The 24,328-nt window shown below is 41.6% G+C and overlaps 1 protein-coding gene across 4 annotated transcripts in view; it reads left to right on the top strand.

Moving 5' to 3' along the window:
• Positions 1 to 17,645, top strand: part of fam49al (family with sequence similarity 49 member A, like) — a 37,678-nt gene extending 20,033 nt beyond the window's left edge. For 2 of the 4 annotated variants that reach the window (XM_013266345.3, XM_003458492.5), the window contains 10 exons: positions 3,259 to 3,338; positions 6,982 to 7,103; positions 8,775 to 8,880; positions 11,953 to 12,089; positions 12,221 to 12,298; positions 12,592 to 12,708; positions 14,403 to 14,482; positions 14,776 to 14,902; positions 17,055 to 17,125; positions 17,207 to 17,645. In XM_013266345.3, coding sequence (XP_013121799.1) covers positions 3,266 to 3,338; positions 6,982 to 7,103; positions 8,775 to 8,880; positions 11,953 to 12,089; positions 12,221 to 12,298; positions 12,592 to 12,708; positions 14,403 to 14,482; positions 14,776 to 14,902; positions 17,055 to 17,125; positions 17,207 to 17,270 — 975 coding nt within the window. In that variant the 5' untranslated portion in view covers positions 3,259 to 3,265 and the 3' untranslated portion in view covers positions 17,271 to 17,645. Of the gene's footprint in view, positions 1 to 1,201; positions 1,282 to 3,258; positions 3,339 to 6,981; positions 7,104 to 8,774; positions 8,881 to 11,952; positions 12,090 to 12,220; positions 12,299 to 12,591; positions 12,709 to 14,402; positions 14,483 to 14,775; positions 14,903 to 17,054; positions 17,126 to 17,206 lie in introns of those variants that run through there. The other 2 variants (XM_003458491.4, XM_005463565.4) reach the window with 2 other exon arrangements.
• The last annotated feature ends 6,683 nt before the right edge of the window (positions 17,646 to 24,328 follow it).

Below are 24,328 nucleotides of genomic sequence, written 5' to 3'. Positions count from 1 at the left end.
CAGTTCTTGGAGAATGAAGGAACTGACACCACTGACTGCCCCCTTGGTGTTATAGGCAAAATGGAGTAATCTGCTCTATAATTTACCTTTCAGGGTGTCTTTGAATTCAGCTCTCTGTAGGACGATCATTTTCATTTCCATCAAACAATGTGGGATCCTTTCATTCCTAACACATCAGCATAGATATCCAAATATCTGACGTGTTTTTTAAGTGTTCACTTCATTTTCTTGAGCGGTGTATATACAAAAAAAATGAGCTTCCTTAACAGCATAACAGGTCCCCTTTAAGGAGGGTGGCTTTTTTGGTGTTTTTTGCTCTAAACTACCTGTTTAAGCAGCTTTAATGTTTTTAAAATCATCTTGTTCCACAGTATGGCATGCTTTGTGCATGAGCGTGTTACTGAAGCTGTGTGTGAGTCAGTCAAAGGTAAATCAGCAGCATCATTTCAGACACAGAAATAAAATTCAGCAGGCACAACGGATATTTTCATTGAGATGTGGGCACCTTAATGCACCTGTACTTACTGATAGTTTGGAGTATAGACGCTCCTGTTAGTGTGATTAGTGGCAGAAAAAGTGCCTCACCAACGTCACTATTTTCAGTTAACTGCCAAATTGATCTTAAATGGGCCAGACCAGTAAAACCGTTGAACAATAACCTTTTAAACACCCCAAATTGTTTATTTTTAATTCAATGAAATCATTCTGAAAAGCTCTGTATTTAATGGAGAGTTTGGATCCTTGGGTTCACGCTCTGGCATCTGGCCCTGTGGTCTGAAGAAGTATCTATACACTGCTGTACATAGAGAGCATTAGAGGGGAGCAGTCTGCACATGGCAGGCTTTTATTGGGTTACTATAGTAATGTAAATGGATTAAAACCACCGCTCAGCTCGAGCGACTCCCAGTGAGTGAGCTAAATGATTCACGACTGGATTTGGGCCGTGCTGTAATTGAATACAGCATACGCTGCGTATCGGACACAAACTGCGATCGGTGTCATCTGTGACTGGACGTCCGGCTTCGCTCTGGACATATTGCTTAGACAGAAGGATGCAGAGGGGAAAATTAGGAAAGTGCAGATGGGTAAGAAACTAAAGCACTCCCGGTCTGCTGCATTCTCCATGTGCCTGTTGTGTATTTTGATTGCAGGTTGCCAGATCCTGCGTACTGTATGCATTTTGTTGTTTCCTCCCGTCCAGGTCGCCAGCCATGGGGAACCTCATTAAGGTCCTTGGCAAGGATTTAGAGAACTGTCCACATTTTTTCCTGGACTTTGAAAGTAAGTGGGCGCCTGGGTTGCGTGCGTGTGTCCGTGTGGTTGAATTGTGAGCGTGTGGAGTGGAGGTGTGCAGCGGGGAGGGGGTGGGGCCAGGAGAGGAATGACTGGATGTGAGCTGCTGAGCTGGTGGTGATTTGATGGAGTGTTGTTGAGGGTGTGGTTTGTCATTATCAGACACTCTTTAGTCCCACTCTCCACACGAGGAAACCTGTTTGTTTTATGAATTAGTCAGCCGTCCACGGAAATCAGATATTATAAGAAGCCAATAAACAGAAACAAACCAAACCAACAACCTCAGACGCTTGAGCTTAAAATGGAGAGCAGTGACCACAGGTAATTGAAAGCAGCACATGGGGTTTTTCTCTCATAGAAACTCACCTTTTAAAAAAATTCAGTTTCACTGCTCCAGTTTTGAGTCACGTATCTGACACGCAGCTTTCATAAGGTGGATGCAAACACTCCAGTGCTACGTAACAAGCTGTACTTTGCATCAAATTATACCAAACTAGAAACAATCTGTTTTTATTACACAGTAAACAAACGCAGTCATATCCTAATTACACCGCGGTTATGGGCTAATTAGAACCTGTGCATAATGTTTCTGGATCCAAAAGTATTAAACCTAATTAGATCAGGTTTGGCCTTTATTACAGCGGGATGAAACACAGAGCTAGACTTTATTCTTTCACTTCATTTTATCGCAGGGTTCTCTTGTAATGTGTTTCATTCACACTCTGGATGGATCCAATGTTCAGACAACAGAGTTATGATAGTTTGGCATTTAAAAAATGTTGTTTCATTTTGAATTTTCCTTTTTGTATCAGTTTAGTTTTAGTTAGTTTCCAGAGTGGGCAGGAGGAACATTACAGTACTGCAGACATCACAGGCTCAACAAAGCCTCATCAGGCAGGCTGTGAGTGGTTTATCAATGAGTGTATTCCTGTTTTACAGTTTATTTGTATTAAAATAACTGATTTTTTTAATCACCTAATTTTAGCTTTTAGTTTAGTTTTAGTTAACTATAATAACATTGCCTGACTAGTATTAGGCCAGTGTTAGGCTGTTAGAGGTAATCCTATAACACCAAGGGAAGCATATTTTATACACGAATGTTTGAGATCAATAAATTGCACATAAAGGCAGAATGCAGGAAAAATGATACGATCTCACTAACTCAACAGGACTCGAACGCATCAAGATGCATGTGAAGTAGTTACAATGAGCAACAAATGGCCTTGTAATAAAGAAAAAACATGATCAATAAAGGCCCAGTAAGTGTCCTCAGAGTGCAGTGTTTTCAGTGTGAACCAGTACACAGAGTAGAACTGGATACTCTGGATCTGACAGTATATGGAGTTTCTAACTAGATCATAATTAAGGTGTATTGTGTCTAATCAGAACGTATTATTCCTAGTGTTTGTCTAATTTGATAAAAAGGACAGCTGATTAAGTGTTATTAATGCAACAAAAAATAAAGTGCACCCCTGCAGTATTTTTTAAGTCGTTATCTGTATATTTCATGACTTTATTGCAACTTTTAATTTAAACTTTCTGCACCAGACTCAGGTAGTTTCCTGTATTTGAGTCTTAATGAGTTTCCTGTCTTCCAAACTAAATAAATTCAAACTGTTCTTGCGACAAACTGTCATGAGATTGAGGCTAGTGGCGCATTCCTGCGACCTTTGACCTTTAAGCTCGAGGGCTTTTGGAGTCGGCGCCTCCAAATGAAGGACTATTTTATGTCAGAGGAAACGGTGAGAGTGGGATTAAAGACGTTCTGCGTCCACGTTGTCACGCTCCACCCAGGACATACTCCCATCATGCCATTCCAACAACGTCCTCTCATCCACCTCGACACCCTCACCTCTCGCACAACGCACACCCACCTACACCTCACACGCACGCACACGCGCGCACAACCCCTCCCGACACCCATCCCCTCATCACCCACAGACTTCTCCCCTCTCTCTGTTCCAGGGGGCTCATGGGAAACCTCCTGAAAGTGCTGGCTTGCGCCGAACTTGAGCATGGCCCAATAGTTTTCCTTGACTTTGAACGTGAGACCATCCGCTTCTTATTTTTTTGAGTTATCCCTTTCTCTCTGTTGCTTCCCCCCTCCTCCCTTTTATTTTTTGGTCATATCATCCATCTTAGCTGACCATTGTGTCATCTTTAGGTCCTTCGTTACACTTTATTTCCTCCTCAGCTCTCCCCCTCCTCACCCCTCCTCCTTTTCTTTATCTTTTTGATTTCTGCTCCGGGGACCGGCATTTGAAAGGCATCTGGCTTCTTTCTGAAGGGTCTTACTCACGCACGCTGCATCCTATTAGACGCAGACAGATGCACAATAGCAGGGTGGCACAGCAGCAAAAAGAAAATAAATTCATTAATGTTAAAAACTGACAACAATAACACTTTGCTCTCCGAAGCTACAAAGAGCTGAGGAGAAACAAACAGAGAATGCCAGTCCTGTGTGGGTTTCTGTTGCTCGGGGATGACGATGGCTAACAAAAAGTCTGTCGTCATCCCTCCACCTCCTCATCTCCTCATCCCCTATTGTGCGTCTAATCTATTTGTGAGTGTGTGTGTGCGTTAGGAGAGTGGGACTGATAAAGAGAAGCTGAAGTATGACTGTGAAGAAAGGCTAATGAATTCACCTCTGTCCCCTCTTTTCTAATTTACCCAGTCAGTGAAGTCTGAACTTTGCAAAGCATCCATCCTAACAAATCTTTTTTACTTCATTACTCAGTGTTAAAATCATTTTGTAGTTCACCTCAATTTATAATTTACTTTGTTAGCAGGCTTGGCATTTAACACAAAGTTCAGTGAGCGAGCTGACATGTTTAGAGGTTTTCTTGAATTGTTGGGTTTCTTTGAGATTCAGATTATTTTGTTCCTCTTTTGATGAGTTTAAAAAACCTTGAAAAAGCATCTCAAGGGAAGATCTTAACACTGATTATGAATTTTTAAGATGTAGATGTTTTGCACTGTATCCCCAACATGTTCTGCACCTCCTCAAACATCCCCTTCCCCCCTTTTAACAGCTGCCTTCCTCCCCCCTCTTTCTTTACCCGCTGTTACAGTGGGAGTGGGAGAGCTCACTGCTGGCGAGAGACGTCAGCCGTCAAATAGGTTGAATTTCCCCTTCGTGTGTCGGGCCTGTGATTCACTTTACTTCAAAAGCGAGTTGGGATGAGTCAGACTCGGGAATGGCAGCTTTGGGAGCGTCCCTCCCCCTCCTCACCCACCCCCTGTGCCATCTGTGAGCTCTCCTTCTCCACCTGGAGACACACACTCACCTCTGTCACACAGCTTCAAGTTTGGTTTCTCGTTAAACTATTTATAGCTCGGCGCTGATCGCACCTCCCTAACACCGTTTGAAGGATAAGATGCAGTTCTGACCACTGACAAAAAGATTATCTGGATGGATGTCTGGACTGAGCTGCTCTCTGTGCAAATCATCAGTCAGCTTGAAGTCATCCTCAGACTGAATTATAGCAACCTCAGTGTCTTAAAACATCTGAAGGAAATGGTTTGAAAATCAGGGAAGATACTGCTCTCACGATGAAGCTGTAATCAGCCAACCTCGGAGAGAGAAACAAACTTAGTTTGGTGCACACATTGTGAAAATCCCCCTGGGAGCACGACTAAATACAAAAATCAACAAGTGAAGCTTGAGGTTTATCAAGGTTGTGTAATACTGTGATAATTATGGCCAGATTTCCCATATCCATAATGAGACTTCTGTCACAAACAGTATGTGCGAATCACTCACTGCACTGTGTATTATAATTAGGGTCGTCCATTTTATTCAGTAAATTTATATCCACAACTGCCCGCAGTAATTCCATCCACTGCATGAGCTTTATACATGTAAAATATAAAAATAAGTGAGCTCAATTCATTTAAATTTATATGTTGCTAAATCACAACAATGAACCAACCATAAAAGTGAAGTCGAAACCTTAGACCCCGTCCCTGGCTTTTTTCGTTATACTAGCGCATGCCAACACATTCTCTGCTCCACGTTCATATCATTAACTGTATATTAAAAATGGACATCACAACTGTAATGCAACCAATTGGTTTCTGGACAATGATTTTTTTAACGCCTCTAATTTGGCATTTTGCCCGTCATCATCTCTGCTGATCAGCTAATACTGACTGCTAGCTAGCTTAGCTAATGAGGTGCATTTGTTATTTACTTAGCCGTACATGGGATGCTAATTTGGCTAGCAAAAGACAGGGTTAAAACAAAATGTAGAAAACTACACAGCAGCACCTTTTAGTACAACCAAAAGTGTGGGCTGGATATGAATGAGGAATCTGTATGATCACAATGTAGCCTTGCCTGAAGTATACTGTGCTATATTGTTTGAATAACAGCTTACAAAATGAAATCTTTCTTTATTAAGGAAGACTTTAAATTTGCAACTCAGACCATAAATAGTTCTTTAGCTAATAAATCAAATCAGCAGCAGGATAATTGTCTGTAAAGATCTATAATTGATTCATTTTTTCCAACCAAAGGAGTCCCCTCCCCCCCCCCCCCGCTGGCCAGTATAAAGAATGCAGGTTTAAGGCAGCTCCAGACTGATACCTGAATATGTCCATCTTTTATATACAGCTAATTTACCTTACAAATATGAGAGCGTTATCAAACACCAGATCTTGGCTTGATAAGTGGATTTAATACAAAGCAATTATGCTATACTTAATTAATACCTAGTAAACATAATGTGTTGTTTACCAGAATAATGAAGGAGGGCATTAGAGAGAAGTCTCTAACGTTGCACTGCTTGCTGTGCTTATAATGGCAGCTGGTGTGCACGTAGGACAGCAAATATACCTTGATTACTATTTCTCCGCAGGGAAGCAGCGCCTCGGGGTGCAAAAATAATCAGCAGAGCAACCACATGTAGAGAGCTGCCTGGGCACACTCCCACTCTTTATACCTGAGTCAGAGGCAAGAAAAACCAAACACAGCGCTGACTCAAGAGGACCCCTCCTAAATTGTGTCCCTGTAAGCACTTCATCTGTCCTGCGTGCATACATGAACGAAGCAAAAACTGTGACTGGAAAAAAAAACTGAGATAAAAACTGAGCATGCCCAGAGGCTTCCCTCTCTGCTGCTTATTTTTCTCACAATTAAACTTAACAGTCATTAAAAAAAATCATTTCACAGATGTGTAAAAGGAAAAGGAAAGTGAGGAAAAATCTATAAGACTATTACATCAGTCTGGTTCTGCTGTTACACCTACCCAGGCTTTGATACATTTATGCTGAATGGGCAGTGGACATGAATGGTTGCTTTTACAGCGACTGCAGCCCATCAAAATGTAAAACTCTGTTCCCTGACACGAAACCGACTTGTTATATGAGTAACCACAAACCTTGCTGTCTGACAGAGCGCGCTCTACGAGTGTCCTGTTATTGTTCTACCTGTAGGTTGTTTATTGGCCAGATTTTAACCTTAGATATTTACACCTCCAATGATTACTCTTTGTCTTTCTAATTCTTTGCTAATCTCAGGTTTCTATCTGGCCTTCTAGGACATCATCATCTAAACTCCTCACTAATCCCCGCTCTCCCTTTCCTCTCTCCTCTCTGCATCCCATCGCCTCTGCTCATGGTATTTTCATCCCGTCATGACACTTTCACGTTCCACTCCCCGTCCTTCTTCCCTCCCTGCCCTCATAGATGCCCAGCCCACGGAGGCAGAGACGGCCGTGTGGAACCAGGTCAGCGCCGTGCTGGAGGAGGCTCACGGGATCCTGGCCGAGCTGCAGTCCTACAACGGAGCGGGCCAGGAGATACGAGAAGTGAGCATGAAGCAGTGGAGCCCCCACTGCAGCATGGGGAAAATAGCGCTCATGTGTGATGCCAGGGTTGGAGTTCTGACATGCAGCATGCCATGCAGCGTGCTGTGCAGCGTGCCGTGCAGCGGGCACAGAATCTAAATCCAAGCAGAAACACCAGAAACATTTCATGCAATATGTCGTTTCCATAAATATAAGCAGCTACAAAGCTGGTACACTGGTCCTGATGATCAGATGGCACACAATAAACTGTCTTCAGACACATTAATGAGAACCACTGCTGATAGCTTAGCTGTCAGGATAACTACATTTATAAGTGCTGAATCATTTCCTCTCCTTGCATCCTAACTCTGAGGACACAGATACTGTATGCCGGGGGCTATAGAGAAGATTTATGTATTATTAATTCCACAGAGGAGAGAAACTGAGGAGAGTATTATTACCAAACCTCAGTAAAGATAACTAGAAATATATCTTTAGTGATAACATGCAACCAACAGATATCCCCATCAGCATTTTTTTACACTGAGTAATTTGTGAAATATTAATGCTGACTAAATATGTGTCAGTTTGCACACTTTTCCAGGACAGAAATGGGAACATTTAGATGATCCAGGTTCAAAAAGTCTTCTTTCATATTGTTGGCAAATTGGAGTAAAGAGGTTTTTTTGCAGGAGGGATTTTGGAAATCTGTGTTTATCACTCCATAACAGCCATTAAAAAGTCAATTTTCACTGTGTTTTAGCAATAAAAGGGGCTATAAATCAGGCTTTGAAGGGCTATATGAACACCTGATGGTGTAAAAACCATCCGGATATAGACAGCACAGTAAAAGTGAGAAGTTTGGTGGATTTAAGAGCTGTTCGAGTGGAGCTTTTTGGCTCAGAGAATAAAAAAAAACTCATATTTCTTTCTTTTTTTAAAAAAAAATTGGGGATATCTGTTTGCAAAAGAAGATGCTGTCACAACAGGATTATATGTCTTATATATTCAATAGCATAATTTACAGGAAAACATATGATGACAGTCATAAGGGCTTATTATGGAGCTGATATGTATTGATTTGCTGCTGAAAATAGCCCTGAGCAAATACACCAATTTCCTCTTGTTTAAACAGCTTTAAGCACTGAGTAAGCCTCTGCAAAATGTTTCTGTGCCCTATTTAAAGATTTACACCAAAAGTAAGCGCAAAACGAATATATATATCCACACAATGCTGACTTTGAAAAATTTGATTACATGTAAATTTTACCTCTAATTTTTTTCTGTAGGAGTACAACATAGGAGCCACATTTTTTTTAATGAAACTGGAGGAATGACTAATTAAAAATGAAAAATAATTTGAAGAAATTAATGCTTGATTTTAGACATTTCAGTTACATTTTACCCAAAATAATTATTTAATGTTTATGAGGACAAATAATTGTTGTTGTTTTCTTTCAGTGTAAAGAAATTGAAAGTGGGGATTAACAGATGTATTGATTTTTATTTGTTGATGCAAAGAAATATCAAACCTTTTCACTTTTTCTTATCATATTGATCAGGTGAGATTATTTGAGGCATATTTGAGTGTGTGATACTGTGTGTGAGATCACTGGTCAGAGGAAAGGACAAGGAACAAAAAAGATGGCAAGGTTTTTAAAAGTAACATCTGTCTGTGTTACTGGGCTGCAGGCCATCCAGAACCCGGGCGACCTTGCTCTTCAGGAGAAGGCCTGGAACGCAGTGTGCCCCCTGGTGGCCAAGCTGAAGCGGTTCTACGAGTTCTCCCTCCGACTGGGTGAGTGTGGCCGTTGCAGTCTATGAAGGCATTTCGGAGAGTGATGTAACCCCATCTCTGGTGGCCATGTTGGAGCTGAAAGCATCTGTAACATGAACCTAAAATCTAGAGAGACGGCATTTGCTGTCAGCTGCTCATTTATGAGAGAAGCAGGGTTGTCAGCTGGGTGGATGTGCTGCAGTTTAGTAGGTGTAAAAGTGCTGCACGGAGCCAGTTGAAGCCAGGAAAATGAGTGGAGATGAGGTGATGGGTGCACACCTGAGATTCACGTCTGTTTAGTGAGACAAATTACGAAGAGCTTCTCTCGCTAATGACATTCTCTGTCCTCTGTTTATCTCAGTTTGAAACAGCTGTTTTGTTATTTAGCATCTGCGCTTCATTGGAGTGCACAGGCTTGTGCTGATCGTGTCAGCACTAGCTATTATACTGCTTTTTCTTTTGTTGTTTTTTTAAATTGGCATCTCTTCAGCAGCTACAGGATGTGATAAATCCTGTTAAGACTGACTGATGAATGCAGTCAAAAGTGTCCACGCCGCATATGTTTCATTAAACAGGAAGGAGGATCATTGAAAGTGATAAAAACGGGCCTCGGCAATGCTGAGAGCTCCATCGGCATTGTGTCACTCCAGGCTTGACAGCATTCCTCAACAAACACACACACACACTCACATTCATACTCCATGATGTCCTCTCAGCCATCTCTGCAGCATCCTGACCCAGCAGCAGCCAGGCAGCCGTTGCTACGGAAACAGTGGTCCACAGTGGTCCAGCACGGAGAGAAAGAGAGAGAGTATAGAGAGGAGTATGAGCAGAGAAATAGAGTTCAGCTGCCGCCTCTGCGCTGCCTTCCAATAATACTTTCAGTCTCAGGGACATTGTGTTCTCAGATTACCATACAATGGGAGCTGGCCAATAATTGATGATAATGTCTGGCGGCTAATGTATCTATGAGATTCAGTACAATAGAGATCGCATACTTCCATCGTGCTGAAGAGAAAGGGTGGCAGTATGTCCCAGCACCACCTTTTGCTTTATAGTTATTTGATCAAAGGGGGCAGTAAGAGGTGGAGAGGTCCAGTTTAACATTAACAGCTGCTGCATCTCTATAAGCCGTCAGAGGATGGAGATCGTGCACTCTGTGCTCTCGGCAGGAGCGAGACTGGGGTGTCTGCCCAGGGCCTCAGATGAAACAATTCCATGTTGTATTTATAGAAGGCACTCGTGCATTTTTAATGCAGAGGAAGGGATGGAGCCCCAGGAGCTTTTGCTTCTGAGGCATCAACACCACTGTACATACAGCCTCTGGAGTCCAACTGTGGAGTGTGATTTGTTGCAGACTTAGTTTAACATCATGGATGACACGGGTGGGATAACCATGGCCACTGCCTCTGCAGTCACAGGCACAGGCTGTATGAGCAGCTGCAGCTTGATCTGTGAACATGCAACATGCAGTCTGTGTTTTAGCAAGGAGCGCTCTGTTAAGCCTGTGGTCACTGAGGGCAAATAAAGTCATGCTGAGCTGCAGAGCCTTAATGAAAGTGAAACTAACAAGACAATAGTAAGGAGAGCGTGCAAGTGGGTATTTTGGATTCCATGCTAAGCAGAAAAACATTAATCATGTTCACCATCACACCCGATGTCTGTTTACCAGTTCAGGAAGGTAATACTGCATTTGCTTCCAAAAAAAATAAATACATAAAATGTTGGACTGATCTGTCTCTACTCGTCTCACTCACGACCTACAAACTGAAACTGCTCCCCGAGAGCTCTGCCTCGAAGTGTAGCTAAATATGCAACATTAAAAATGCAACAGACATGCTGTTTCAAATCCCGTGGCTCCACTGACTGTATATAAAAGATGGAAATTGCCACTGTGATGAAACCTGTTGGTTTGTTGATTTCAATTTTGGAACTTTATGCAAAGAGTAAAAATATCCAACATAAAACTTCTTGGGTGTCCTCTTAGGTCAAGAGATTGTAAATAGTACAGATCTGTCAAATAGTGTATAGCATATAGTGTTTGTGGGAGCTGCCAGCCACAAGTGGCCTGTCTGCCGAACCGCAGCCTTCAAACGTTCCTTCTGCTGTGATGAAGCCATTTTGGTGTTTATACCGTGATAAACTTGACTCCTCGTCCCAGGTGCCCACGCTGAGCTGTTGCATAAAGAAATAAAGAAAGAAATTCTTTCCTTTGCTGTCAAAAACGATTTCAGTGTAGAGGCAGCAGTCCTTTACTAAATTTACACCTTTGTGCATCCTAACGGGACACACATCAGAGAAAGACTTTTAAGGCTCATGCAAAATGTAGAAGACACGCTGGTAATGATTTCCTTTTAGGAAAGCAGCTTTTCCGTTCGCATACTTTCACTTCCTCTGAAGCTTTATTTCTCAGACCAACTGTTTGGCTCCAATTCTAAATTTCTGGACACCTGAAAATGTTCAAATTCAGCCAAAAGAGGCCGGCTGGGGGACCTAAGGAGGTCTGGAGGCCTCATGCACAAATCTGTTTTCAACAAGCTCATCAGTTATCCTGCAAAATAAGAAAAAAACTTGAGCAAAGGGGATTTGATCTGTTTGCACCCAAAGCTGCTGCTGCTGCTTCCTTTAGTGTTTAATTAAGTTCAACCCAGTTTTCCTTATATAGCACCAAATCCCAACAACAGTTGCCTCAAGGTGCTTTATATTGTAAGGTAAACACCCTACAATAATACAAAGAAAACATCCAACAATCAAACAAACCCCCCTCTGAGCAAGCACTTGGCGAAAGTGGGAAGGAAAAACTCCCTTTTAACAGGAAGAAACCTCTGGCAAAACCAGGCTCAGGGAGGGGCGGCCATGTGGTGTGACTGGTTGGGGTTGAGGGGAGGTAGATGAGACAAAAGACACGCTGTGGAAGAGAGCCAGAGATTGATAACAACGATGATTAAATGTATGTATTTTAGAGAAAGAAAAAAGAAGAAACACTCAGATCCTGGCTAGATTAGAGAGGATTACACAAGTCTCACCAAACTGAGATAAAACAGGCAGGTCCTAGCTGGACTGGATGAATTTCTGACTTGGATCCATTTGCAGAGAACGCCTTGCGCAGCCTGCTGGAGGCGCTGACGAGCCCGCCGTATGCTCCCATGCAGCACCTGGAGAGAGAGCAGGCCTTGGCCAAGCAGTTTGCCGAGATCCTCCATTTCACCCTCAGCTTCGATGAACTAAAGGTGAAGGAAATCTTTGTTGGTGTTGTTCTAATTACAGCCCTCAGACGCTGACCTTTACTGTACTGAAAAATCAATGCGGTCGTTGATCAGCCTTTGTGAAACTAAATGCCACCTTCTCTCTCACTGTGCAGATGACAAATCCAGCCATTCAGAATGACTTCAGCTACTACAGGAGGACCATAAGCAGGAACAGGCTGAACAACCAGCAGGTGAGGCAGGCCTGGCTCCGGCTGTTTGTGCTGCATACATGATCAAATGGTTCAGCGCGGTTTCAGTTCCCCTCTTTAATCATTAATGAATGAAGTGGGGGTGTCCGTTTCCTCCCAACGACGCAAAGACGTGTACAATCAATATTTCATCTAACTTTTGAGTTATACAAATTAACACCAGGGTTGCCTCCATCATTACGCTCTCCTTTCACCAGCTGCGTGACATGATTATCGGATCGTCTGAAGACAAACGTTTGTTTTAAGTGTGACATCTGTTTTGTTTCGGCGCGCAGCTGGAAGCGGAGAACGAGGTTAACAACGAGATGGCAAACAGGATGTCGCTGTTCTACGCCGAAGCAACACCAATGCTGAAGACTCTGAGTAACGCCACCACCAAGTTTGTCTCAGAGGTACACGTCATCCACTCGCTGCTTACATGTGTTTATGCCTTAGTCCACATTCCCAAAAACAACATTCCAATCAATAATAATGAATAAAAGTAGTGGTGACACAATACATCCTCAACAATGAGTAAAAGACCAAAAGTATTCAATGCAGACAAGGTTTCTGGTAGTATTACCCCATTTTTGGCATAAAAGGGCAGGATAATTCTACCAGCTATCTTTGACCAGAGGAAACTGAACCTCGTCTCATGTTAGAATAATATAATAGAATAATCCTTTAATTGTCCCACTAGGGGAAATTAGCTTGTAACAGCAGCAAAAAAAGCACATATACAAACAGAACAGGACACAGAACAGAAACACACACAACTTTTACCGAAAAAAATATTTACATCGTGCACAATAGTTACAAAAATAGAGTTCTGTACAGTTATTAAGATTAAAGTACAGATAAAAATGGCAAACCCAGGTTATCGTGTGCAAACAGAGCAGGGTCCTGGAAGATGTTTAAATAATTAAGAATATTTAGAATATTTAGAAAAAGTACAGATTGTGCATTGTACCTGTGCATTAAAAAGTAAACGTGTAACTTCCAATAAGTTAGTATATATGTTATATGGTATGTGCTACTAATAATAATAAAATGAGTACATGAGTACAAACAAAAGTGTAATTCAGTGAGTGAATCTGATCAGCATCATCGCTTTAAATTTAACTCGATGTCTTTAATGTAACCTGACACTGACCAGGAACACCACAGCTGCTCTGCACCAGTCAACCATGTCAGCACAGCACTGTATACTAACCACTTTAGCAAGTTTCGCGAATTCTACTGTATTGATTTGCAGTGAAACGTCCATATATGACAGTGAGCAAGCCCCAGCTGATGGGGGATAGAGCTGCTCCAAGTGGGGGACGACCAAGCAAAAAACACAAAATAAAATAATGATTTTTATTTAGAGAAATTAAAGAAACAAGAGTACCAGATGTCTCCTGCTAACCTGAGAGCAAATGAAAGGACTGGGTTGTTAACTGCTTTTGGGTTCTGAAGAGGGGCCAACTCAAGCTACAACGACCAGTATAAAAGGGAGTCCTGTTTCCCTCACTGTAGGGGTCTTAGTTTTAGACGTGGTCATTGTCAAGACATCTGGGTGTAACTAAGTAAAGTAGAGTCTGTCAGCACAGAAGTGAAGCTCAATAAAGCGAATAGAAGAACAGAGCCCTCTATGTAGATTTGATCCAAATTACTGTGTGTCTCTATGTACACACTGTTTTTGCTGTGCTTGTAAGAAAAAAAACAAAACCATATCCTTCCACGGTACACTCGAGCCATCACCTCAGGCGGCCATGTTGAACTGCTGTGTGAAACATCCGCGTTCTCCTGTCAAAACACAGTTTTACTGGCGAGGCAGCAGCCTTTTGCTAACTTTACACCTCGATGCATCCTGATGGGCCGCACGCCACACGGAGAAAGACTTCAGAGGTTCATGCAAAATGTAGAGGACACACTGGTGATGAACGCCTTCCAGCGTAGCAGCTGCACAGTCCTCATGCTTTTTACCCTGCTTTGTCGCCACCTTGTGGTAGAACATTTTGGCGCAGGCAGTGCATTAACGTGTAGAGGACTTTTTCACATTGTCGTCTCATCCAGATGGAAGCCATTTTTACATCTTCTTTCATTTCCCTTTTGTCTTTATCAGAATAAGACCTTGCCCATAGAGGACACCACAGACTGCCTGAGCACCATGGCCTGCGTGTGTCGCGTCATGCTGGAGACTCCGTAAGTGCTTCTCGTCTCCCCATCATCTTTTGCTCAGTCCATCTCCTTGAATGTCAGAATCCTAAATTCGAACTAACAGGCTCTTTCACCGTGCCTTGTAATATGTCAGTAATTCAATAGATCAACGCTCAGAGTCCTTCATGCTAAATATAAAATGTTTAATCTTTGTTCTGCATGTCTTTGTGTGAAGAAACTCTCATCTCAACTTGTTCCCTGGTATTTGGTGGACACCCCCAACCCCCGCCGTGTCCTCTGTTAAACAGAGCAAATATTAACTCCCGTTTTTGTCCCAGGGAGTACCGCTGTCGGTTCACCAACACAGACACCATGCTGTTCTGCATGAGGGTGATGGTGGGCGTCATCATCTTGTATGACCACGTTCACCCCGTCGGGGCTTTCGCCAAGACCTCCAAAATTGATGTGAGTACAGCAAATACTTGCATACTTTGAAAATAATGGCCCTCTGTTGCATGTGTAAAGCAAAGGAGGTTAATCTGAGGGGTCCTGCTAAGCCAACAGTTTGGTTCGGCTGGTCATCAGTCACAAAGCTTTAGTTGACCAGCTGCGCTCATTTCAGTCTCCATATTTTTATTATTGAGCTCCACCAGAGAAGATCTGCACAACTCAAAGCTCAGATTAATCTTTTTATCTCATAACAGCTCAGCTTATCTGCTCGCTGGAGCACGTTTGTAAAGAAGTGTGATGAGTGTTGAGTAACAGACCTAGAAAAAAAGGAAAATATTTAAATTTTGCATAAGATGGATGGAGTTGTTAATAGCTGGGTATTCTGAGCATCAATGTAATCTGGGCTTTGTTGTGATTGATGCAAATCCATTAGCTTCAAATCCCCAAGTTTCATACCAAGATGAACGCCTCTCTTAAATGTTTTTTTCTTTTTCTTTTTTCTGTGAAATACTGAATATGTGAGGATTCGGAGGTTGTAGATTAAAGAAAAAAAACAATCTGAAGAGCAAAGAAATCAAATTAGATACAAATCCGAATTAGAGAGAAAACTTGGCAAAGCAGAAGGAAGAAGTCGACTCCAGGAGGAGCAGCTATCCATTTATTACCAGGACAAACTGATAATAAGGAATTACAAATAGACGAGCATGGAACTGATACACGCTGTCCTTTATCAGTGACCCACATCTTCAGCTTCAGTTAACTGACGTTGGTGTGCATTTGTTCATGCACGGCGCTCTTTAACTCCTGTTGCACTTTGATTGCAGCACATTTTCTTTTTCAGCCGTTCTGTTGTAGAGTTGCTGCTGTGCTTGGGATCATTGTCCAGCTGTTTGACAGATGGCCTCACATTTGACTGTAAAGTACTTTAATATACAGAGGAGCTCATGGTTGACTTAATGACAGCAAGGTGTCATTAGGGGTTCCAAACAAGTCCAAGTCCACCACCGTTCTTGACAGTTGGTAATGGGGTGTTTGTAGTGCACTTTCTGTGCATTACGTAGTGCTCTCCACCAAAGTAGAGATATCCAACATCTCCACTTTGGCCCTGTCTGTCCAAAGGGCATTGTTCCAGATGTCTTCAGGTTTATTTGGATGCAACTTTGCAAACACGAGACATGCTGAGAGAAGAAGCTTTCTCATGGCAAGCTTTCCAGTCAAGCCATAAATGTTTAATCTTTTTCTAACTGTACTGAATTTTAATGAATATTAAAATTTAACATTCTAGCCGAGGCCTGTAGAGTCTGAGGTGTCAGTTTCATTTATTTGCTGCATTTCATTATAGTTCATCTCAGTGCGTTTACAGTAGATAAAAAAAACACCAAATCCTGTGTAGGTTTAAGATGAAAATAAAAGCTAACACACACACACAGAGTTATTAACTGCAAGCCTGCGAGAACTTAAAGGTTCCGAGTCTGTTTTTAAATGTATGCACGGATTTGACTGACCTCAGGTCAGCAGGACAAGATGTTCTGGGGAGCTAAAAGGTTCGTGAACTGGGAAGGAATTCAAAGGTAATTCTGTGTTCAACTGGGAACCCGTGAAGTCACTTCAATACTGGGGTAACATGATCACATTTCTCTGTACATGTTAGGAGTCCAGACAAGTTAAAGTTGTCTGACCCTGCTCGATATGAACGCAAGGATCAGTTTCCCAGAGTTGGTTTGAGAATTTTTAACTTCCGATATATTACATTCCTGAATATTATTACAAAAAGCTGTGATCACTGTCCAAAAACGATGCCATGGTTCCTGACCTGCTCACCGAGTTCCAGAGAAAGGGATGATGCAGTAAGACGTAGCTCTTGGGTTTCTGTGCAGTTTCTCTGGGCACAGGATGGTCTGATCTGGGGTGAATTTTGCTTTTATAAAGGTGCTCACACTTCTTGTTGATTAGTTAGTCAAATGCATTTGATTAGCGGCGCCTGGCTGCCCTCCTAACTCCTATGAAAGCAGTGAGGGTCTACTGAGACAGGAGGCTCTTGACTACATTTCATAAATATCTGCACGTGAGTTTAGGGTTTTGGTTTTTTACTGCAGCAGCAGGATATGATGTGATGTGAGCCCGCTGACCTTTCTCTAATGCCCTGTGTTGTCTTTGTGGTGGGCAGATGAAGGGCTGCATCAAGGTGCTGAAAGAGCAACCGTCTAACAGTGTGGAGGGACTCCTGAACGCACTGAGGTGAGTACGAATGTAGAAGAGTAGAAAGGAACAAATCTCCTTCTTCCTCGCTCTGACTTGAACGTGCTTCTGCTTCTTCAGATACACGACACGGCATCTACACGATGACAGCACCTCCAAACAAATCAGGGCCCTCCTGCAATGAAACAAAGAAGAAGCGACCAGGAGAGGAGGAGGAGGGGAAACGAAGGAGCGCACTTGAAGGAGGAGGAAACAAACGCTGATAAACCTGTTTGTTTACAACGAACAAAGAGAAAAATCATCTCCGGGGTTAAGTGCGACCTGATGACAATAAGAAGAGGAAAATAATTATATATATTGTCAGCTGTCCATCATTCTGTCTCTCATTTTGTAAAGTAAGAAAAGAAGAAAAAAAAGCCAGAAAAGAAGATATAGATATATATTAAGAAAAGTGAAACACTGAGCAGCAGGTGAAGAATAGGTAGGATTAAAGAGGAAGCTATATTGGAAGATTTACGGTCAGAACCAACTGAAAGTGTACGAAACAAAAAAAAAGAAAAAAAAAGAGGGTTAATGTTCCAGAAGTAGTCTGACGAGTATTTTTGCACACACTTTGAAAACATCTCCTTCCCCAATGAAATCTGATCCCAAACTGGTTCCCATTGCTTGAACTGGAGGGGCTCTCCTTCAGCTGCACTGGTCTCCACCCACGGGTGAATCATAAAGCAATGTGATGGATACACTCCGGAGATTTGCTTCTACCCGTTTCACTTTCCTTCTGGTGCAGCTGGAGGAAAGCAGGCAGGCGGAGACGGGACGCTTCTGTTTTTGCCCCGATTTCTTCCTCATCATCCATCCATCAAGTATATGCTTTTTTTCCCCTTTAAATTTCTCCTCATCACCAACAAAAATGTAAAAAACATAAAATAAATAAAGATCCGCCCGTGTCGTGTGCCCCGATGCCGTTTATGTTCCTGCACACAAAAACCATCTTGCCAGTTGTCTGGCTTTACTTGAACTACGTCCTTCACTCTCTCCATGGTGCTAATGTGGTTTCTCGCAGCTTCTTATATCGTTCGGCTGTGATGTGGGACATACAGTGATTTTGTCATCCTCTTCTTTTGTGCACAAGTTAGCCACGATGGTGAGTGAACCTTCAGCATCTCTGTGCGTTAAAAAAGGGGGTCAAATCTGAGAGGGCATTTTTGGGGAAACCGCAGCACACTTTTACTTCTTCACCCAGTGCCAAAGCTTATTCTGTTTTTACATCGCACGTGAGTCAGGCTCGAGGGTTTGATGGCATTATTATATCACTCATCTTTCTTTTCTTTTTGTAAAAGAGGATTAAAAAGCCGAGACACACGTGAAAAACAAGTGGGAAGGTGGTCCGATTTACACACATTTTAAGGGAGATCCGAGTGTTCCGGTGTAAATACGTGAAGCTTTTCACAGCGGGCATCCACACGTTTCCCGTCGGGGAATATGAAAAAACCACCATCACGAACTCACACATAAAAACTCGAGTGCTTTCTTTTAGAGCGAGGTTTAAAAAGTCCATCAATAAGTGGGAAATAAAAATGAAACTAAAAATGATCCAAAAGGAGATTCAAAAGAAGTGCTGTACTTTGGATGTCTAGAGCCCTTAGTCTTATTTAATTTGATCTTATAATATATTTTCTATACAGGGGTATGTGCGCGAGCATATTCTGTATAAATACATAGATGGCATGTTGCAAAAGTTCTGACAGAAATGTGTAAATAAGGTGTTTTTATTCATTTTTAATCGTTCAGTGACGCTGAAATTGGGTATGTGTTGTCTCTCAGAATTACCATGCGTTTGGCTTGGACCATCGGACTTGCCGTAGTCATAGGTTTCAGAAATTCAGCTTCATTAATGGCGAATGAACCGGAGGGAGGGGAGGGACGCTAAGTGGGGAGGGGGCCGGGGCTGTCCATTTGCTTGTTATTTTGTATATTTTGTGCAACAATAAACTTGTCATTTATTACATTCAACAACAGCCGTCCTGTGTCTGTTCAGTCACGTGTAGGAGTAATGGTGCTGGGGGTGTGATGTCAAAAACTGGAGGTCGGGAAAATCTAATTTTTCTAAAACAGGGCTGTCAAACATAAGGCCCGCGGGCCAGAATCGGTCCGCCAAAAACTCCAATCTGATCCATTAAACAGAAGATTGGAAAATGTAAAGGAGGACGTAAATTTGAGAATTTTTACTGTATTTTTAAGTTTTATTTTCCACTTCCCCCCTTGGCTACTCATACTGCATCACACCAAAGTAAATAAGTAAAAGATAAACAATGAAATGACAGAAAGTTCCTGTTTTTTCGCCACTGTAGAAATGTAGGATTTTTATTATGAGCTTACAGTAAAAACAAACAAAAGAATAAGAGGACATCATGTCAATTAACAAAAAATGTCCAATTTATAATTTAGGTACATCCTGTATGATGAATTAACAGAACTTTTTCCGTCATTTTAAACATTTATTTCTTACAATTTAATCCCGAAGCAGCATTTCTTTCACATGTATGAAAAATGAGATATGTTGTTGAAATTGCACTTCTTCTTTTTTTTAATATATATTAAAACTGTGTAGTTAGACTTCTTCACAGTGACAGGAAGAGAAGCTTCACTGGTCCAGGCCACTTAAGATCAAAGCGGCCTGTACTCTGCCCACAATTTAAAATAAATGCGACGTCCCTGCTCTAAGGTAAACTCTCACAGTTACACTGATGTAGTCTGAAAATATGGAGCTTCAAATTACAGGAAATATTTGACTGGAAAGCAATTAAATGTTTATACTCAAAGTCATTACAAATTTATAATAAAGTCATAGAAGTGTTAGTTACTTTTCAGTGTTTCCTTTGGTTTAACTCCAATGAAGAGTAGTCACACGTAGTTACACGTGTGAGTGTGTAATGTAAAGAAACGTAGTTTCACAGTGTGTAATGTTGCGTAGGTCAAAGTGGTTTTGCAATAGTACCCACAGCAGGTGACTTTAATGGTGCAGGAATTGGTCTGTGACTGCAGGATGTAAACTCCAAATTTTGCAAAAACGTAAAACATATTAAACAAAATTAACTATAATTATTTGCCATCAATCCCCATAAATCTGTTAAAAAACTCTCAGAGTCAAGCTACTACTCCCAGTTGAAAGGAGTTGGGTGAGGCGGTTCAGGCTTGGAAAAGCCTCGGTGTCTCCCTGGAAGAGCTGGAGGAGCAGAAACTGGATGGCCTGATAAAGAACACAATCCACTGCATAAATAATATAAAAATGTTAGAACTGGATTTAAACATTTTAAATAAACCAATACAATTTTTATTTTCATGACTAAAATAATCCACTGTTGCAGGCCGCAAGAATACATTGGGAAAAATGAAGAATTTCAAATAAAAATAAATTATAATTCACTCAATATGCTGAGCAAACCAAGGTGTATCCTGAATTTGAAAAGAAAAAACAAGGCAAAGTAATGGAGGCTGAAATGTAACATTTAGACTCAATTCATACACTTAGTCCAACATAACACAATGCCAACGAGGCAAGAAGGTAACTGATGTAATGTTGGATTATGCAAAATCTTTAATTGGTACATAAATTCTTATTATCTTAAGTGTCATTTATATGCCACTTGAATTAAGTATTCATTAATGAACATTACTGTGTTGTAGCATATCAGTCACTCACCACAAGGGGGCAGCAAACGATCATTTTATGAAAGACTACAAACCAACTCAAACTTGTGCGCCTGCTCTGCTTTTTCACATCAAAACTGCAGAGATGTAATTCACCTCAGCATAAGAGCCCTACCAACACTCACTTTGATGAACATCAAACAGTTCACGAGGTAAATCATGCGCAGCTCCAAATGAACAGTGCTGTCGAGCAAATAAACTTCAGGTATGGTGCGGCACCTGTTATCGGGTTCTGAGGTCAAAATGATGAATAAGCTGCGGGAACATGCAGCTGAGAGGTCAGCCTGACTGAGCTGTGCTGTAAGGTGTGATTGGTGGAGGGTGTAAAGTAGGGCAGGAGATAGGAGAGCTTGTCAGAAGTTATATGGAAATGAGAGCAGCGGGCTGCAGACACTGAACCATGTTATGGGATCAAATTCAACAACAGCTTGAACAGAAAAGAAAGTGGCTGTAAGAAAATATATAAGCTGTAAATATCAAAGTGGGCTCATCAGCTCATCCTACTGCTTTCTGGATCGCACTTTTTGAAGCCTCAGCGTGAGTCGAGTGGGTTATAAGAAAAACTCCACAAAGACCAAAAACCACTTTGTGTACCGAGCTGTAAACGTGATTATTTCATGGCTGAAGTTGAGCACTTTATCACAGGAGTCTGTGGGGATTTACTCACTCGTGAAGTCAGCCTCAAGTGGACATTTCAGGAACTGCAGAATTACAGTTTAATTTTTCTGCTCTGGTAGCTGCTGCTTAAAAAATACAGACAAAACGATGGAAATGTGTCTCATGCATAGCCATGCATTTCCCTGAGTAAATTCAGCAAATTCTAGGCAGAAATGATTAAACGTCAGATACAAAGTTTTCTTTATTTCTGGTAAATGTTGTACTTTTCTGCTCTAATATATGATGGAAATATCAAAACACAAAAATCAGGAACCAGGTGACCACATAAACTGGTGGTTCTCAAAAAGTTAAACCCTTTGCCTCTGTGGGGAGGAGATAAATTTCTGATCCCCTGCTGAATTCACAAGTTTACTCACATACAAAGAAATGAACAGTCTCTCATTTTAATGGATGTTTAATTAGCAACAGAATATCAACCAAAAATCTAGAACAATAAAAAACAAAAAAAACAAAAAAACACATTACTGGGGAAAATGTTGCTCTTCTTCTTCCCTGAAATCTACACCTGTGACCTCACAGTTTGAAGAGAAATGCTGTGTGTGTGTGTGTGTGTGTGTGTGTGTGTGTGTGTGTGTGTGTGTGTGTGTGTGTGTGTGTGTGTACTTGTATCCATGGGTCTGGCTTTGGCTTCGTGCCCTAACTGCCATGTAATAAATAAAGAACCAGTGTCTCAGTTTACTTCCCTAATGTCAAATGTATTCAAATTTAGAGGTAAATGAATCCTTCGCAGCTACTTACTGTTTTTCAACAGACCATGCAAATAACAACAATTTAAGAGAAAGTCACATCAGATACTTGAGTGAGCACCAAACTGTAGTTGTATGTTAATTAATTGCTGTTAGTAGTCTGGGATACACTGGATTCATCCACAAAGACATCTTTGGTAACACAATTTATAATAAAACAAACGATTAAAACATGTAAATAAATGTTTTTTTGGGTTTTTTGCTTATTTATTTAAACAATGTCTCCGTTTGACATAAACCAGCAGAGCTTACAGGGTCATCTCAGATATGGAAATGTCCTTTTCAGTTAGATTCATTAAACAAAGTTATCTCAGATAACTCAAAGTTCCCCTTAAATGTTTTGCAAATTCCCCTATTTCTTTGTTGTTCTCGCTCTCTTCCCTTCCGCACGACGGCCCGGCCCCCGACAGATCAAGTATTAACCGTTAACTGCCCTCAAGGCGAGAGCACCTTATCAGCATAAATGAGCGCGATACACGTTCAGCAGTGGTTTCCCTCCTCTGGGTTCACACCTGGCCTTTCACTGAACTTGGACTCACACACACACACATGCCAGTAAGCATTTTTCCCGCCCACTCTGTCGTTCCCTCTCTAACCAGTCCTGGCATGGCTTACTTCATATCAGCAGACAGTCATTGTCCCCGCGGGCCGCAATGTAAATCAGCCTGAGCGGCGTCGGAGTGGTTAGCAACTGCTCTGTTGTACAAATGTGCTGACCAACTGTGCTGAGCAACAGTTCTCTCTGCTCTTTAACAAGCCCGTACATGCCTGAATGTGCGAGCGCGACATGAGGACAACCGTTCTGTGGCAACTTAACATAAAAGATTCAGCGATAATTTAATGCATTCATACTTCAAATTTGCAGCTTTTAGTGAAACAGAACAAATGTATTTAACACAATGTTTGCCCTGCACATGGCAGCCTATAATCACACAATATCCTTTTGAAGATGAAGTTAAAACTCCTTTAAAACTTCACTGTACATGTTTAAGCTTGTGATCTTAGTGCAATCTGTAAGAGTAGCTTTGCATTATTCAAAATTACTACTACTTATACTACTAATGAATCTTATACGTGGCCTTCTGTCTGAAACAACCAATTTAAGCGCTCTTCCATCTCTCCTCAACCCAGCTTTGTAAAAAACGCTCAGTAAAAGTAGAAAAGCATTACTTGACACCAGTCTGTTTACTTTGTTCTGATTGGCTGCCCCTTGTAAATACAAAGTGGGAGGGGCTATGTACCTAAAATGACCATATTTGGGATATCCACTCTCACTGATATCATACAGGACCAACAGTTGAAAAAAACTAAATGAAGTGATTAAAGCGGTCTGCTTTTGGTGGATTACTTTTACATTCACTAACATCATTTTTTGCACTGAACAATTGCACCAATGTACCAAATATAAGACCTAAATAAGGAAGAGTTTAATAGCCTCAGAGCTGTGACAGAGCTCCCTGCTGTGCATGTGTGGAGCTGATATGAGCTGCAGTATCGCCATCATCTGGTCTGTATCGACACAAATGAGTGTCTATAGCTAACAATGCTCACGTGATTAAAAGACACTTGAGCACCGAGTATGAAACCACATGAAAATCTAATATTGCAGAAGAAACAACCCAACAGTGTTCCAAAATGACCGAGATGTCACTTCGACCCAGCGACAGGGTAATGGGCTGTCGAGTATCACTGATGCACAAGGGGAGCAAAGGCTGACAGCGGTGGCCCGATCCAACATTTTCAACTGTAGCTGAAATTTTAAAAAATAAATTTATGCTGGTTCTGATAGAAAGATGTCAGAATACACAGAGCGTCACAGTTTGTTGCAGATGGGGCTGCGTAGCTGCAGAGCAGGCAGGGTGCCCATTCTGACCCCTGCTGAAACGGTTAAAAGCACCAACAATGGGCACGTGAGCATCAGAACTGGACCATGGAGCAAAGGAAGAAGGTGGTCTCGTTTGATGAATCAGTGTTTTCTTTCACATTATGTGGATGGCCATCAGAGGCAGTGTGATGGTTTGGACAATAATCTGCTAGGATCTTGGGTCCTGTATGCTTAGGCCTTTTTCAGCAGGATAGCACGTCCTCCTACAAAGTAAACATGACT

The sequence above is a fragment of the Oreochromis niloticus genome, linkage group LG22, assembly GCF_001858045.2.
Source record: "Oreochromis niloticus isolate F11D_XX linkage group LG22, O_niloticus_UMD_NMBU, whole genome shotgun sequence".
NCBI lineage: Eukaryota > Metazoa > Chordata > Actinopteri > Cichliformes > Cichlidae > Oreochromis > Oreochromis niloticus.
Note: the sequence above shows the minus strand (reverse complement) of the source record. Positions and strands in the feature narration are given on the sequence as shown.